This window comes from Gouania willdenowi, chromosome 15 (genome assembly GCF_900634775.1).
Source record: "Gouania willdenowi chromosome 15, fGouWil2.1, whole genome shotgun sequence".
Lineage (NCBI taxonomy): Eukaryota > Metazoa > Chordata > Actinopteri > Blenniiformes > Gobiesocidae > Gouania > Gouania willdenowi.
This window is the reverse complement of record NC_041058.1, coordinates 1,686,001-1,700,187: the sequence shown is the minus strand read 5'-3', so window position 1 is coordinate 1,700,187 and position 14,187 is coordinate 1,686,001. Positions and strand designations below refer to the sequence as shown.

The 14,187-nt window shown below is 39.0% G+C and overlaps 1 protein-coding gene across 8 annotated transcripts in view; it reads left to right on the top strand.

Moving 5' to 3' along the window:
• Window positions 1-14,187, top strand: part of kcnq5a (potassium voltage-gated channel, KQT-like subfamily, member 5a) — a 68,354-nt gene that overhangs the window by 39,985 nt on the left and 14,182 nt on the right. For 3 of the 8 annotated variants that reach the window (XM_028468473.1, XM_028468469.1, XM_028468468.1), the window contains exons 2-12: window positions 398-488; window positions 822-948; window positions 1,546-1,721; window positions 3,662-3,787; window positions 3,912-4,022; window positions 4,888-4,983; window positions 7,363-7,457; window positions 8,747-8,773; window positions 10,912-10,944; window positions 12,020-12,273; window positions 12,958-13,066. In XM_028468473.1, the coding sequence (XP_028324274.1) occupies window positions 398-488; window positions 822-948; window positions 1,546-1,721; window positions 3,662-3,787; window positions 3,912-4,022; window positions 4,888-4,983; window positions 7,363-7,457; window positions 8,747-8,773; window positions 10,912-10,944; window positions 12,020-12,273; window positions 12,958-13,066 (1,245 nt within the window). Of the gene's footprint in view, window positions 1-397; window positions 489-821; window positions 949-1,545; window positions 1,722-3,661; window positions 3,788-3,911; window positions 4,023-4,887; window positions 4,984-5,992; window positions 6,082-7,362; window positions 7,458-8,746; window positions 8,774-10,911; window positions 10,945-12,019; window positions 12,274-12,957; window positions 13,067-14,187 lie in introns of all 8 variants that reach the window. The other 5 variants (XM_028468476.1, XM_028468470.1, XM_028468475.1 and 2 more) reach the window with 3 other exon arrangements.

The following is a 14,187-nucleotide window of genomic DNA, read 5'->3' as shown; positions in this document are numbered from 1 at the left end:
TTGCACTATTTTTCGGGTGTCTTTCGGGTTTTTCTGTGCGTTGCCTTCTGTTGTCTTTTTTATTGCACGTTTTATTGAGCTGACGTCAGTAGATTTCCTCACAGCGGGATGAATAAAGAATCTCTATCTACTGTATCTGTAACAGAGTGTTTGATACATTTCAGTCATTGCTTTGGTTCTGATCACAGCACAGAAACAGCTCTGATCAAGTTGATCAATGACTGCTTTTAGTTGTTATGCTGCTTAGAAGTGGAACAAACTGCAGCAGAGCTAAAGTCAGCATGACATGTTTTTACTGCAGATTTTAATGTTCGTATTGGTTTTTAAGCTGTTAATTGTTTAATCATGTATGTGTGTGAAATGCACGATACAAATACATTTTCCTTCCTTTGTACAGGTTCATCCTGGTGTTTGGGTGTCTCATCCTCTCAGTGTTTTCAACCATCCCAGCTCACCAGGAGTTCTCCTCACACTGTCTGCTGATTGTGGTAGGACACACACACACACACACACACACACACACACACACACACACACACACACACACACACACACACACACACACACACACACACACACACACTGATTTCAATCCCACTACAATGTCAGAATGATGTGATAGTGTTCTTTTTTTTCTTGTTCCTTTGTGAATAACTTTTATGTTGTTAATCTTTGTCCCTACATTTATTGTCTCCACCAACCCGCCAAAATAAAGTTCTGGTATTATGTGAACTATACCTGTTAATAAAACCGATTCTGATGTAAAAAATTTAAAAAAAAAAAAAAAACCCAAACAAATAAACGCGTGTGCGTGTGTGCAGGAGTTTGTGATGATCGTTGTGTTTGGTCTGGAGTACATCATCAGGATCTGGAGCGCAGGATGCTGCTGTCGTTACCGAGGATGGCAGGGACGCCTTCGCTTCGCCCGGAAACCTTTTTGCATCATCGGTAGGTTTTTACATCCGTGACATTAAAAAAAAAAACTGCTGATAAGTCTGTTTATTAATGTATTTTATTTTATTTTATTTCATCCTATTGTATCGCAAAGTTTAAACTCTTTTTACTTTAATCTGTACTCACCACACCAAAAATATTTTTTTTCAAATTTGTATTTATTTGTTTAATCTTTGTACTGCCACGCGTCATGTCACCTGTATTAATTATGAAGAATGTTAAAGAAGTGACTTATTTGTGTGTTGGTATGTGTTGTGGTTATTGGTTTTAAAGGCTCTGTGTGTTCTCAAAGGGCCACTAAAACATTATTATTTGACACAACAGTCTGTAGGGAAATTAAAGACGCTCCCATTAATCAGGATTGTTGATCTCCATTCAAACAGATCAATAGACAAACCTCATTAGAGCTCATGACTTAAGATGACTCAGCAAACATCAAAGTCTCGTGGTTGGTAAAGTTACAGACACAGAGATTCAATGTTTCAAGGTTTATATTAAATGCTGAGAAAAGTAAGGGCTGACTTCAAAGTGTAATTGAGCCTTTTTTGTTACAATGTTGTGTACCGTTGTGTAACTGTGTGACCTCTGCAGACATCATCGTGCTCATCGCGTCGGTTGCCGTGGTTTCCGCTGGTAGTCAAGGAAACATCTTTGCCACCTCAGCGCTGCGTAGCCTCCGTTTCCTGCAGATCCTCCGCATGGTGAGAATGGACCGACGTGGAGGGACCTGGAAACTACTTGGATCAGTGGTGTACGCACACAGCAAGGTGACACACACACAGTAACGCACACAGCAAGGTGACACACACACAGTAACGCACACAGCAAGGTGTAACGCACACAGTAACGCACACAGCAAGATGACACACACAGTAACGCACACAGTAACGCACACAGTAATGACACAGTAACGCACACACAGTCACGCACACAGTAACACACAGTAACGCACACAGTAACGCACACAGTAACGCACACAGTAACGCACACAGTAACACACACACAGTAACGCACACACAGTAACGCACACAGTAACGCACACAGTAACGCACACAGTAACGCACACAGTAACGCACACACAGTAACGCACACACAGTAACGCACACAGTAACGCACACAGTAACGCACACAGTAACGCACACACAGTAACGCACACAGTAACGCACACACAGTAACGCACACACAGTAACGCACACAGTAACACACACACAGTAACGCACACACAGTAACGCACACAGTAACGCACAGAGTAACACACACACAGTAAAGCACACAGTAACGCACACAGTAACGCACACAGTAAGCACACAGTAACGCACACAGTAACGCACACACAGTAACGCACACAGTAACGCACACAGTAACGCACACACACGCACGCAAACACACGCACACACAGTAACGCACACACAGTAACGCACACACAGTAACGCACACAGTAACACACACAGTAACACACACAGTAATACACAGTAACACACACAGTAACGCGCACACAGTAACGCACACACAGTAACACACACAGTAACGCACACACAGTAACGCACACACAGTAACACACACAGTAATGCACACAGTATTGCACACACAGTAACGCACACAGTAACACACACAGTAACACACACACAGTAATTCACACAGTAACACACACAGTAATACACAGTAACACACACAGTAACGCACACAGTAACGCACACAGTAACGCACACACAGTAACGCACACACAGTAACGCACACAGTAACGCACACAGTAACGCACACACAGTAACACACACACAGTAATTCACACAGTAACACACACAGTAATACACACAGTAACACACACAGTAACGCGCACACAGTAACGCACACACAGTAACACACACAGTAACGCATACACAGTAACGCACACACAGTAACGCGCACACAGTAACACACACAGTAATGCACACAGTATTGCACACACAGTAACACACACAGTAACGCACACACAGTAACGCACACAGTAACGCACACACAGTAACACACACAGTAACGCACACACAGTAATGCACACAGTAATGCACACACAGTAATGCACACACAGTAACGCACACAGTAATGCACACACAGTAACGCACACACAGTAACGCGCACACAGTAACGCGCACACAGTAACACACACAGTAACGCACACACAGTAACGCACACACAGTAACGCACACAGTAACGCACACACAGTAACACACACAGTAACACACACAGTAATGCACACACAGTAATGCACACACAGTAATGCACACACAGTAACGCACACACAGTAACGCACACAGTAACGCACACACAGTAACGCGCACACAGTAACACACACAGTAACACGCACAGTAATGCACACAGTAATGCACACACAGTAATGCACACACAGTAACGCACACACAGTAACGCACACACAGTAATGCACACACAGTAACGCACACAGTAATGCACACACAGTAACGCACACAGTAATGCACACACAGTAACACACACAGTAAGGTGAAACTGTTGGTGTTATGGTTTGACTGGTGATCATGTCATTTTGTGATTGTTTGTGACACATTGATCACTTTTCTGATATGATCACAGTATTAGTAGCTTGCAATGAATGATCTGTTGTCTTTAATCACTGCTGCAGACCTGAAGAACCATAAAGATAACCAGTGTGTTCTCCTCCCGCTGTGTGTGTGTGTTGTGTGTGCTCGTCCTGCAGGAGCTGGTCACTGCCTGGTATATCGGTTTTCTGGTGCTCATTTTCTCTTCTTTCCTGGTTTATTTGGTGGAGAAAGAGTTCAATAAAGAGTTTGCTACGTACGCAGATGCTCTGTGGTGGGGAACGGTGAGAACGCACCTCAGTATCCTCAACCAAATACATTTTATTACCATTTTTTGTGATTTATTCATATTATTTGTCCATTAAGTTTCTTTTTTTTAACCTGACTATTTTTGAACACATGCCTCAGATCACACTGACGACCATCGGCTACGGTGATATGACGCCTCAGACGTGGACCGGACGTTTATTATCAGCCTGCTTTGCTTTGTTGGGGATTTCGTTCTTTGCTCTACCTGCTGTGAGTCCAACACACACACTCACTCACTCCCTTACAGTCTTTGTTTTTAGGGACGCACAACATTCTTTTATATTTTACACATCACAAAACACAGAATTTAAACTTCTACTGCCCAAACCGACTTCAAGATGTTTTTTTTCTCCACTTGTTTTGTGCTCATCTTGTGTATTTTTGTCATTTTCTTTGTTTTGGAGTCATTTTGTGTCACATGTTTGGGTTAGCTTAGCACTTAGCGCATAGTCTCCCATGTTTGGGTTAGCTAAGCTTAGCACATAGCAACCAATGTTATCTTAGCATATAGCAACCAGTCCCCAGATGTTGGGTTAGCTTAGCGTGTAGCGACGTGTCCCAACATTTTGGGTTAGCTCAGCATGTAGCAACCATACTCACATGTTTGGGTTAGCTTAGCATTTAGCGACTGTCCCCACATGTTTGAGTTAGCTTAGCATGTAGCGACCAGTCTTACAAATTTGGGTTAGCTTAACACGTAGCAACCAGTTACCATAGGTTTGGGTTAGCTTAGCATGTAGCGACCAGTCTTACATGTTTCACTTCAAAGAGCAAAGGGGGCGTGGCTACATTATCAGGTTGTTTTATCAGTATCGGCCATCTTGTTTTTAATTGCTCATGTGTGCGTATGCGTTTGCGTGCTTGTGTGCGTGTGTGTTTGCGTGTGTGTGTGCGTGTGTTTGCGTGCGTGTGTGTGCGTGTGTGTGCGTGTGTGTGTGCGTGTGTGTGTGCGTGTGTGTGTGTGTGTGTGTGTGTGTGTGTGTGTGTGTGTGTGTTGTGTGTGGTGTGTGTGTTGTGTGTGTGTGTGTGTGTGTGTGTGTGTGTGTGTGTGTGTGTGTGTATTATTATCATGCAGGGAATCCTGGGCTCTGGTTTCGCTCTAAAAGTACAGGAGCAGCATCGACAGAAACACTTTGAAAAAAGGAGAAACCCAGCAGCTAGTCTCATTCAGGTAACACACACACACACACACACACACACACATACGGAGACACACAGATTAAGTAATACTGTTTAAATTTCAGAATAATTTTTAACATGTCCAAAAGTGTGTTTGATGTGCCAAATTTCTAACGTTTCCCCACAGGTGAGAGGAGCTGTCAAGGCAGCGTTGTTGTTGTTGTTGTTGTTGTTGTTGTTGTTGTTGTTGTTGTTGTTGTGTTGGATGTGTTGGATGTGGATAACATCGTGTTTCACTCCCTCCATCTCATCAACTCCCTGTTTGTGTAAGAATTACCATCGTCTGCTCTGAACCCAAAATAAACAAAGTCAAACGGAGCGACGGCGTTCAGCAGGCGGTGGTAATTCTTGTTCCTGTTTTTGTTCTCGTAACAAACGCTGGCACCACTTTGGAGGATCAGACAGGAAGTCAGGATAGAAGATGTTAAAGCAACCAATCAGCCTCAACTACAGGTATATTTAATACTGTAGCTAAAGGTAAAACATTTAATACAGTAGTTAAAAGTAAAACATTTAATACTGTAGTTAAAAGTAAAACATTTAATACTGTAGTTAAAAGTAAAACATTTAATACAGTAGTTAAAAGTAAAACATTTAATACTGTAGTTAAAAGTAAAACATTTAATACAGTAGCTAAGAGTAAACCATAGTTTATTATTATTATCATTACCACTGAAGAAGACCAATACTAGTCACGTCCAGTGAAGACGATTAGATCTCTGACTAGGACCAAGATGACCTGAAGAAGACGAGAGCGTGTCTTCCTCTGATGAAGATGAAGATGAGCCGTTCTACGAAATGTGATCAGAATCTTAAAAAAAGACATTTTTAAAAGACGTTTGCATCACTGATTGTGTTCATATTAACACATTAGGACCTGATGACCTCCAGGATGGCGCCCAGCTGGTTACTAGTTCACCCAGCATTGACCCCCCCCCCCTCACCTCTGTGTGTGTGTGTGTGTGTGTGTGTCCTGTGTGTGCGTCTCCCCCCTCACTCAGGCGGCTTGGCGTCTTTATTCCACTGACGGCGCCCGCCCGTACCTCAGAGCCACATGGCATCACTACCAAAGCTCCCTCTCCCCCCTCAGGCATGTATCACCTCCATCACCCCATCACCCACCCCTCCCCCACCCTCCCACCATCACCAACTAAACCAGAGGTTCTCAACTCCTGGGTCAGGACCCAAAAATGGGTCACATTTTTAGACCAGTACAATATTTTGATAGTCTTTTCTGTAAATTTTAAGCCTTTTTTTCCTATGTTTTTTAGAAACTAAATTGTAAAGCTTTAAAATCATTTTAAGCTTTTTATCTTAAATAAATCTCACTGCTTTTTTACTAAATTTAAATACCCATTTTTCCAGTAAATGTCAAACCTGTTTTCAAACTACATTTTAAAACCCTTGTTATCACATTTTAAAGATTTTAAAGTTAATTTTAGGTCAGTTTTTTGTATATTGTAAATCATTACAAGTACATTTTAATCACATTTTAATTCATTTAAGTCATTTTAATCCACTTCATGAGAAAGTTTTAATACATTTCTTTTCTAGTAAATTCTAAGCCTTATACGTACATTTTAACCATTTTTTTTTACCAGGGAACCAGTAAAAACCTCTGTACAGTTGTTGACTTTTTGAGCAAATTGTAAGACTTTTGAAAATATGTTTAAGTCTGTTTGAAATAAATCTTATTGCCGCTTTTTAAAAAAAGAATAATTTTGACTTAAAGTCCATTTTAGGCCAGTTTTTTATATTGTGAAAACAGTTTCAAGTACATGTAAATGTTTTAGCCCATTTTAAAACTTTTTGAGTCCATTTTAAAACATTTTTCATCATTTATAAAATTTCTTTTGTCATTTTAAACCACTTCATCAGAAAGGTTTAATTATTTCTTTCCTGTACATTTTAAACAATTATTATTACTAAATTTTAAGCCTTTTTAAAATAAATTCAAACCACCATGATTTTTATTTATTTCAAAGTTTAAAAAAAAAAAAAAAAAAAAAGTAGATGCATTTTTGCTCTTTATTTCAACTTTTCAATAATTTTTACACCTTTTGTAGATTTTCCAAACACTTGAATTCTGAATTTAATTCACTCTTTTGTCCCAGGACATTTCCAACCATTTTAAAGGTAATTTTAGAAGATTTCAAACACTTAGTCATCATATTCCAGTTTGAACATTAGACCATGTTTTATTCTCTCGTCATAATAAATGATGACGTGGCATTAAAGGACGTTTTTTGGTCCTGAACGTGGAGCAGTTGGGAGCGTCTCTGTACTAAAGCTCATCACCGACACCCACTAACCTAACCTCTACGATCATGTGATCATTGTGTCCTCCACCCTCTCCACTCTGCACGTTTAGTGTGTGTGGCGTAGTTACGCTGCTGATGAGAACTCGGTTTCCATTGCTACCTGGAAGCCTCATTTGAAGGCGTTGCATACCTGCAGTCCCACCAAGTAGGTAACCACTGACAGACTCACACACCTAACCGCTGCTGCTGCTTAGCCCCGCCCCCTTCCTCCTCTGCTCCGTTGGCTTCCATTAGTGACGCTTTCAGTGTTTATAGCATGTTTGTAAAGCATGATAACTTCAACCAGAACATTATCTTTATTGATTCGACCTGTTTAGCATCAGTGTGGCCTCATACTTATAATAACATTGTTTTTCATTAAATATTACACTAATGTGCACTAACAAGTGAAATATGCCAAAAACAGACTAAATACATGTTAAAAACTGACAAAAAGGACAAAATGGGACCAATACTAAAAGAATAGAAATATATATATATATATATATATATATATATAAAAGAAAAAACTGACTTAAAGGACTACTACCAAACAAAACAGACTAAAATAGCATTAAAACAAAATTGACTGAATACAGACTAATATAACTATTGTCAGACTTGAGAATAGAATTGAAGGATCAAAACAGACTGAAAAGGAACAAAAACTGACTAAAAGGACTAAAACAGATTAAAAAGAACCAAAAATAGACTAAAAAAGATCAAAAACTCACTCAAAGGACTAAAGACAAATTTAAAAAGACCAAAAAAGGAATAAAAAGGATTTATTTTAAAGACTAAAATGAACTAAAAATAAAAACAAAGTCAAAACCAGAGTGAAAAAAGGACCAAATAAATAAATAACTCCAAATAAAAGCCTTATATAGACTAAAATGACCTTAAAATAGGACAAAAAGAAGAAAATACAGACAAATTTGACCAATATCAGATTAGAAAATGAACTAGAACAAAAATCAGAATAAAAAAGACAAAGGACAGAAAACAGAGTAAATAAAAACTTACAAATGAATTAAAAAGTATCTAAAAAGATCCTAAAACACTATAAACAGGAGAGAATAAAAAACAAAAGAAAAATTACAGATAAAAACAGACCAAATGGATAATGAACATGATTATCTAATGTGACGTTACACCGCTAATGCTAATAGTAATGCTAATGCTAAATGTTTTCCAGTGATCAACGCTCAAGAAGAAAAATAATTTGATCAAACCGATTTGTTTTTAAGTATAAGCTAAGATTGAAAGAGTAACGATGAGGTCAGCGTTTTTTAGCAAGCGACATCAGCGCCGTGCTTTACTCTTCCTCCTTCATCATCCTGACTCCTCCTCTTCCTCCGCCTGCTCTGATCTGCATGAGCTTCATTAGTCGCTCTGTGTTTTTAGTCTAACGTCTCCTTCTTTGTCTCCTTCTCTGCTCCTCACTCACCAACCAAGGAAAGAACAGGGCGACGCCTCCTACAGGTTTGTACCACGACTCGGGGAAAAAAAGAATGTACTGTCTAAACCATGACTCAGCAGTAATGCACGGGCTCAAACTACGACTGAGCTATAAACCCCACAAAAAGTTTTAGTGCTTAAATCATGCCAAGTTTCACTCATTAAATCATGACTCAGCAATAAGACACAGGTTTAAACCATGACTCAGCAATAAGACACAGGTTTAAACCATGACTCAGCACTTAAATGAGGAAGCTGTTTAACATTTTTTGTTGTAAAATCTGTAGATTTTTCAGAGATCTGTGATTTTCTTTTTGTTATTATTGCAGCAGAGCAAATGTAATATGAGGAGTAAAGTGCACGTCTGATATCGTGCACAGCTGAACGATGAAGCGTCTGGTTTGTTTTGATTGAGAGAACGCAGAGTGGCTGAATATTTGTCCTCCATCAGTCACACAGTGTGAGAGCGCGGCCTCGCCTCTTATCACCACCACCACCACTGCTACTTTTTGCTTTGAATTGTTTTCAATTGAGGCTGAGGAAACGTATGCGGCGCTAAAGGAGCTCCTCTCAGATTGAGGCTCTGCCTCAGACCCAACGCCTCCAATCTTCTTTCCATTTTTCAAAATGTCAAATTTCCACTTCATTTTTCCACCGTTGATTAAAATCTCTCCCTCTTTGCGCTGCGGTTTGTCTCTTTCCTAAAGACAGAGCTTCAGCTTTGTGTGAAACCTGGAGTCTGTAATGTATCTGTACCATGTTTATGCCTGCATTATTATTTTTTTTCTACCGCAAATAATTATACACCATTAAATGTTGTGCTGATTTGTACTAAAAAGTTAAATAATCTTACCAAAAGAGCCTAAAACAGACTAAATACAAGCAAAAACTGACATAAAGGAGTAAAACCAAATAAAACCGAACAATAAACAGACTAAAATAACCTTAAAACAAACAAAATGGTCTGAATTCAGACTAATACAACTATTGTCAGCCTTGAGAACAGACTAGAAGGATCAAAAACAGACTAAAGACATTTAAAAAAAGACCAAAAACTGACAAATGGACTGGATACAGACTAATACGACTACTGACATGTCTGTACCATGACTCAGTCTTTCCTATGAGTCGTCAAACATGGAGTCAGGAGTAAAGATTGTATATTTTTTACTTCTTCTTTAGTGATTTAAATTGACACTACCACACACAGACACACACGAGTCGTAAAACAAACCAAACAAATGTGTTTCTGCGTCTCTTAAATCAGCCTCTGTTGCTTCCACTCACCGTCCGCCCCGTGCAAATAAAAGCTGGTGACGTTTTACTTTGAAAGTTAAATCGCGGCACTTTGTCGGATGATAATTATCTGACTTTAACGACGACGCCGTCTTTTTTTCCTCCTGCAGAGGAAAGAGTTGGTTTGGTTTTAACTGACTGTGTTTAGAGCTCGTAAACACACAGTCATAAACACCGTGTGTGTTTGTGTGTGTGTGTGTGTGTGTGTGTGTGCGTGTGTTCCTACGATACAGCCTGATTTCATAGATAGTTACTAGAGATACACAAGTAATGATGGAATTAATGTTAGATATTAGAGATATAGATACTAGACACACAGATTAAACATTTGGAAAAATACTAGAGATATAGATTGTAGAGATTAAGATAGATTTAAATGGACAATAGAGGTAGAGATTGTAGAGATCTAAATAAATGCAAAATATATACATTGTAGAGATTTAAATATAGATACTACAGATAGAGATTAGAGAGATTTAAATAGATACTAGAGATTTAATTTGATACTAGAGATAGTAGTGCTATAGATAATAGACGATAATATAGATACTAGAGATACAGATAGACATTTATTATGAATTGGGCAGAAATAGACAATAGAGATGTATACCATGAATAAGGGTAGACAATAGAAATAGATGATAGTTAAATACTATTGATAGGGATCAATAGAAATAGTGATGAATAATTTATGGATGAGGATAGACAGATAGATGTATAGATATAGAATCTCATCTGTTATAATTGATGAGGATGAATGAACAATGGAGCAGATTGTTATTGACGTTAATAATAAATATTAAAAATGATGAAATAAAACAGATCAATAGATCTCCTCTGACCCTCTGACCCTCCTCTCCTTCCAGTAAGGCTCTAAGAACCGGAAGGTTCTTCAGAAGGTATTCCCACAAGTGTCGGAGGTAGAGCAGCTTCCTGCAGCCTGTGGGAATGACAGACTCACTAACCACTGATCAGTCCAGCCTGATGATGCTTTCACTTTCTATTGGCTCCTAAAACACGCCAACCAACACAGATCATGGCTTCTCATGAGGCTGGACTATTGAAACACTGATGCACCGTGTAACGAACATATCTGTGTCCATGCTGCATGATTCCTGCATCACATAGAATGACACCAGAAAGACCAAATAAGGCAGCAAAAAGACACAAAATTACACCAAAAACACAAAATAAACAAAAAACCCCACAAAAACTACACAAATGGACACCTAGAATCCATAAAATTACACAAAATTGATTAAAAAAGACTCCCCAAAAGCAAAATATACAGCAAATACACAAAAAAGTCTGAAAATTAACACAAAAATGACACAAATGGACACTTTTAATACATACAATGATTATAAAAAGACAAAATCTCATCAAAAAGACGAACAATACACCTAAAAGACAGAATAAGACACTAAAGAGATACAAAAAGAACACTTATAACACCAAAATGACTCCAATTAGACAAAATGACATGAATAGTTCACTAAATGACACCAAAGGACAGACAGAAAAGTCTTTAATAAGAGATTCATCCCTGGAGGAATCTGTGACTGAAATGTGTGATGAGATGTGTTGAAGCAATGCATGCTGGGAATGTGAGACGATGCAGATTTGTCCGTTTCCGTCGACCTTTGGAGGACCTGAGACGTCCTTTTAGTTCAGTTAATCATTAAGTAATCAATAATAAGTCAATAAACAAGAAGAGAACATTTGCTTGAGTAACTATTAAAGTAGTTTTAAAACATATTAAGATGTATTATTGTTTATAATATTATTATTAAACTTCTGACTTTTTAAAATCTAAAATCTGAAATTCTTTTTGAGGGTTTTATTAAAAACTCAGCTGTTTTATTAAAACTGTGACTGTGTTGACTTCCTCTTCCTTTGTTTCTGTCCTCCCTCCTCCTTCCTCCTCCTCCTTGTGACTCCTCCCACCTGTGAGTGTGGCTCCTCCCCCTTCAGTCAGAAGCTGAGTTTTAAGGAGCGTGTGAGGATGGCGAGCCCTCGTGGTCAGAGCATGAAGAACAGACAGATGTCAGTCAGCGAGCGCCAGCGCTGCTCCCCCGCTAGTGAGGTGGTGGGCGGGGCCGAGCTGATGGGGGGAGGAGGTGGGGCTAGTCCGGCCAAAGTCCAGAAGAGCTGGAGCTTCAACGACCGAACGCGCTTCAGGCCTTCGCTGAGGCTCAAGAGCCAGACTCGCACCGCCGTGTCAGACGGTGAGAACCTGCAAACACAGCACACTGTTTCATTCCTCTGAAGCTCCGCCCCCTCAGGTGCCCTTAAGTACTGACTAGTTTACTTTAACTTCCATCACAATCAGCTCTTTCTTAGATGCTCTGTGTAAAAGTGCAGTGAGATTAAAACACACAAAACGAAACCAAATGAGTACACACAACAGAAAGACATCAGAGACACATAAAATACCACAAAAACAAACTGTAAAGTCACAAAAAGAAGCAGACGCAGGAAAGGTACACACATAAAACACACAAAACAACACAATAAAGACACTAAGATGATGCCCAAAGATCCCAAAAAGACGAGGAAATGACTCTAGAGATACAAATGATGACACATCAAACACAAAATGATATTAATGACACCAGTCAGACAGAAAGACATTTGAGATTACACAAACTGTAAAGTCACAAAAAGATGCAGACACATATAAAACACACAGATTTACACTAAAAGTCATAAAAGGAAACTAGAATTACACATAATGACCACATCAATGTGCAAAAAACAAAACAGGAAGAAAAAACACATCAAATGAGATGAAACAAAGTGTATCTTTGAAATGATTGTTTGACTGCCTCGTGTGTGTGTGTGCGTGTGTGTGTGTGCGTGTGTGTGTGTGTGCGTGTGCGTGTGCGTGTGCGTGTGCGTGTGTGTGTCAGTGGATGGAGGGATGAGCACTGAGGACTCTGTGGACGAGCGCGGCTGTCACTGTGACGTCACTATGGAGGATTTATCAGCTGCTCTCAAAGCTGTGATCAGAGCCGTGAGGTGAGAACATGTAAACTACACTCAGAATAACAGACACCATCAAATAAGAAACTATACCATAGAATACGGCAGACACTGTTGCCACGGTGACACTAAAATGTGTTGTGTTGATCTACTTTTGTCCATTTTAATATTATGTCTACTTTTGTTTTTCTTTTGTGTGTTTCTGTAGTTTTGTTGTTCTTTATCATAAATATATATATATATATATATATATTTATGGTCATTTTGTGTATTTTGTTCTGTTGTTGTCCTTTTTGTTCTTTCTTCTTTCATCTTTTCCTGAACTTTTCCTTATTTTTTAGGACATCTTTTTCCATCTTTATCTTTCTTTATGATGAAGGAAGGAATAAAAGCAAAGAATCATAAATAATGAGAAATTAAAGTCACTTTAATCATTTTACAAATACCTATTTTCTTTATATTTGTCTATTGGTGACGTCTTCATTATATGAGAGTTTAGTAACACACACACACACACACACACACACACACACAGAGCGATGGTTCCCAGGGTGTCATGTTGAGGCCGTTGTGTTATTCCACAGGTTGTCTGTCTCACACAAATGGAAACCAGCAGAGTTTGGCCGTAGATCTCCATTAAAAACTGAAATAAGAAGTGTGAGACGCACCCAGCAGGAAAACAGTCAGAGGGAGTTAAAGATTGATCAGGTTTCATCATCAGACATTAGACACGCCTCAGAACCTCCCTCAGCCTCTCGCGGACCTTCACTTTAGACTTTACTTCATCTTAAATCAGCTGATCTGTCTTTAGGAAACATCTACAAACACTGAGTGAACCACAGGTTGAATATCACATTATTTAACTCACTTTATTACAAGAAGAATCATTAATATTAGTTAAAAACTGCTCAACCAACCCAGACATGTTCATCTGGTGCCCAGGAGCCACATAAGGCCCTTTGTCTCATTTTGAGCTGCCCCCAAAAGTAGACGCACAAAGTAAGAGAAAAATACAAAAAATGATCACAAAATTACAGAAAAATAAACAAGAGTTTTACAGAAATAGACAAAATCACTCCAATAACACACAATGACATTACAAAAAAGAAAAAAATACACAAAACGACAAAAGAAATACACAAAAATGACTCAAAACA